We start from the raw sequence: 3,140 nt of genomic DNA on the forward strand, positions 1-3,140 counted from the left end.
AAGGGAGCCAGGTGTACAAACCCACAGTCACGGATTTGCACCTGACTGCCAAACATGATGATTTTATTTAAGGTTATTACCTGCAGAGTCATCTGCAGTCCCCTGAAAGACAGACTGTGTGCTGTGTCAGGTGAACCTCAGAGGCCGCGGTCGCAAATAAAGAGCCTCAGATTAAAACTACCTTTGTGCAGTCTGAACTCACAGTTACCGCATCATGTCAAACCAACCGAGCTGGAGTGCAGAGCAAAAAACAAACAAAACAAACATCCCTGCTGAGTTATTTATGAACTAAGACTGAAATATACAGAATTACATTGTTACTGTACAGTTACTAAGCCATTAATGTTCTACATGGTTTAAATGTTTTTATACACTTACATTTGATATGTAAACTGCATTAGTAACATATTATCATGTATAAATCTCATGATCATAAAACATTCACATGGTCCTGTAAGGTAGCTTATGTAAGGAAAAAGTCCCGTGACACGTGACAATTTTTGTATATTATATTGCTTTTACATTAGAACGTATATACATTATACAGACCAACAGAGCATTTAGACAATACAATCATTTATAAAACATTTAAATACTCTATAAAAATAAAATTACAATTTTTTTTGTAATTTTCATTTGAAAATCTTCATCCTTTGATTAAATCCAGACAGTCAACAGCGTCGCGTGTACAAGGCATCTGTGCAGTGAAAAAACACATTATACACAGACACACGCACACATATGAACACATTATACACAGACACACACACACATATGAACACATTATACACAGACACACGCACACATATGAACACATTATACACAGACACACGCACACATATGAACACACACAAACATTTTATTCTGCTACATTTAGTAATAAAAATTAACTAAACTGGGTTGTTTGCTATTTGACTGAAACAATTTAAATGTGCAAAATAATGTTTTTGTACCTCAAAAGTTAATTAAACAGAAATCAGACATTTTTTCATTGCTTATGTTTTCATAATAAAACTGGTTTGCACTATACATAGTGCTTTACATCAAGGTCACAAAGGTCAATTCCCTGATCGACTGATCGACGGATCGATCGATAAACTGATAGATAAATAGATCAACAGATTGATAGATAGATGTATTCTAGGAGGGTAACTATTTGCGTATGTCAAAGCAATTCACCTGTACTGATTTTTCCAAACCTCAGCAGAAGTGCTCTCCTTGATCACCTCATACCAGCCCAGTGTCAGCCCCGCCCACGGCCCCGCCCACCAGAGACAGAGGGTAGCAGATACAGGCCTCACCACATATGCACTACAGGTAGGTGTGCCTAAAACAGTGGCCAAGGAGTGTATGACCATTTTGGGTCACCTCCATGCCCAGTGTACATGCCATGCGAGTGACTGCATGGGCACTCGCTAGTTACGTGCCAATGTAGATGCCAGCTGAATTAACGCGCCTGCCCGTGAAGGAGAGAAAGAGGCGCCCGTGCTATTGATCGTCCGCCAGGGGGTCTCGTGTGGTTGGAGTGTGTGGTATTTGGTGTTTTTACGGGTCGGGGGGGCCTTGCTGTGCCTCGCTGGAATGCTGACCTCTGTGGTAGTCCGGAGCCACGTTCTCGTATACGGGATACAAGCGGTTCTCTTGTCTCTGCAGCTCTCGCGCACGGAGAACATCTCGCACACACTGGTGAAGGTAGGTGTACTGACTCTGGGAATCACACACACCAGCAGGTAAATAACCTACACTCCCTAACAGCTCAGAATATGCAATACATTTCTGTACATTGTGTGAGAGGCAGGGTTGGGGTCAGGGGTCAGGGGTCACCTCTGTCTGGACCATGTGGGAGCGGTGGAGCCGCAGGTCGAACACGGCTCCGTAGATGTCCACTATGTCCTTCGTGTCCAATTGCTGAAGGACTCGGTCCAGACAGATGAAGGTGCCAGTGCGGCCAACTCCAGCACTGCAGACGAGCATACACACACACACACACACACACACACACACACACACACAGACACACGCACACACACACACACACACACACACACACACACACACACACACAGACAGACACAGACACACACACACACGCACAGAGCACAAACATATAAGAGCCAGCAATTAAATGTTCTGTTTTAAAAAGTTGGCAGTTTGTACCATAATTTCAGAAATTGTTTTCAGCGTCAACAATTATGATGTGAAATACATGATGAGTATCATACCGTACACCATACACAGAGGACCCACACACCACACATACAGCAAACCACACACAGTGTACAACCGACATCGTGGTCACCTGCAGTGCACAACAGTGGGTCCGGAGCTGGGCGTCCTGTTGATGTAATCCCGTACGGTTCTCACAAACTGCACCAGGGACCGTGTGGTCTCGGGCACACCGTGGTCGGGCCACACCGTGTAGTGAAACTGCCGCACTATTCTGGAGTAGTTCAGCTGGTCCTCCTGTAGACACACGCAGGCTGACATGAGCACACAGTGTCTAGTGCATGTGGGGATCTTTGAAACCTGGTCTCATGTTACACATAACTCTACTAGTACACACTAGTGCACACATTACATGTGACTCAGTAGGACACTAAGAGACTAGTGCACACGTTATATGTGACTCAGGACACTTAGAGACTAGTACACACGTTATATGTGACTCAGTTGGACACTTAGAGACTAGTACACACGTTATATGCGACTCAGTAGGACACTTAGAGACTTTTACACACGTTGCAGAGTTTGAATTCCCGGATGGTCCACTCCGGGAGCACAGACTCTGAGCGCATCTGGACTATGAGATCTCCATAGTACAGTGAGTCCTGATCAAATGGCCAGTAGTGGTCACACTTTACCTGCATATGAGCAGACACACACACACACACACACAGTATGAGTATATATTGGCATTCAAAGCACAGGCTGAACACAAATCAGAGTGGCTGAAGTCAACTGCAAAACACTGTGCTTACACACTCCAGCACTGAACAATGAAGTGTTTTGGTTTTATTCAGTTACAGCCAATGTTTCCACAACAGAACTACCATGACCCCTGTGGTGACCCATGACCCCTGTGAACCCCGGAAGCTCTTATACCTACCCTTCCTTTCTCCACACACTGTGTCACCATGACA

General features: G+C 44.5%; 1 protein-coding gene across 1 annotated transcript in view; it reads right to left on the reverse strand.

The window, feature by feature from the left end:
* Positions 1-268: 268 nt before the first annotated feature.
* The window catches only part of LOC113588414 (receptor-type tyrosine-protein phosphatase beta-like), a 26,557-nt gene continuing 23,685 nt past the window's right edge, over positions 269-3,140 (reverse strand). The window contains 6 exon segments of the mRNA XM_035532338.1: positions 269-697; positions 1,590-1,707; positions 1,825-1,960; positions 2,300-2,463; positions 2,739-2,861; positions 3,107-3,140. The exon segment at positions 3,107-3,140 is cut by the window's right edge and continues 101 nt beyond it. Of these exon segments, the coding sequence (XP_035388231.1) occupies positions 672-697; positions 1,590-1,707; positions 1,825-1,960; positions 2,300-2,463; positions 2,739-2,861; positions 3,107-3,140 (601 nt within the window). The 3' untranslated portion in view covers positions 269-671.

Source organism: Electrophorus electricus, chromosome 12 (assembly GCF_013358815.1).
Source record: "Electrophorus electricus isolate fEleEle1 chromosome 12, fEleEle1.pri, whole genome shotgun sequence".
NCBI classification, from domain to species: domain Eukaryota; kingdom Metazoa; phylum Chordata; class Actinopteri; order Gymnotiformes; family Gymnotidae; genus Electrophorus; species Electrophorus electricus.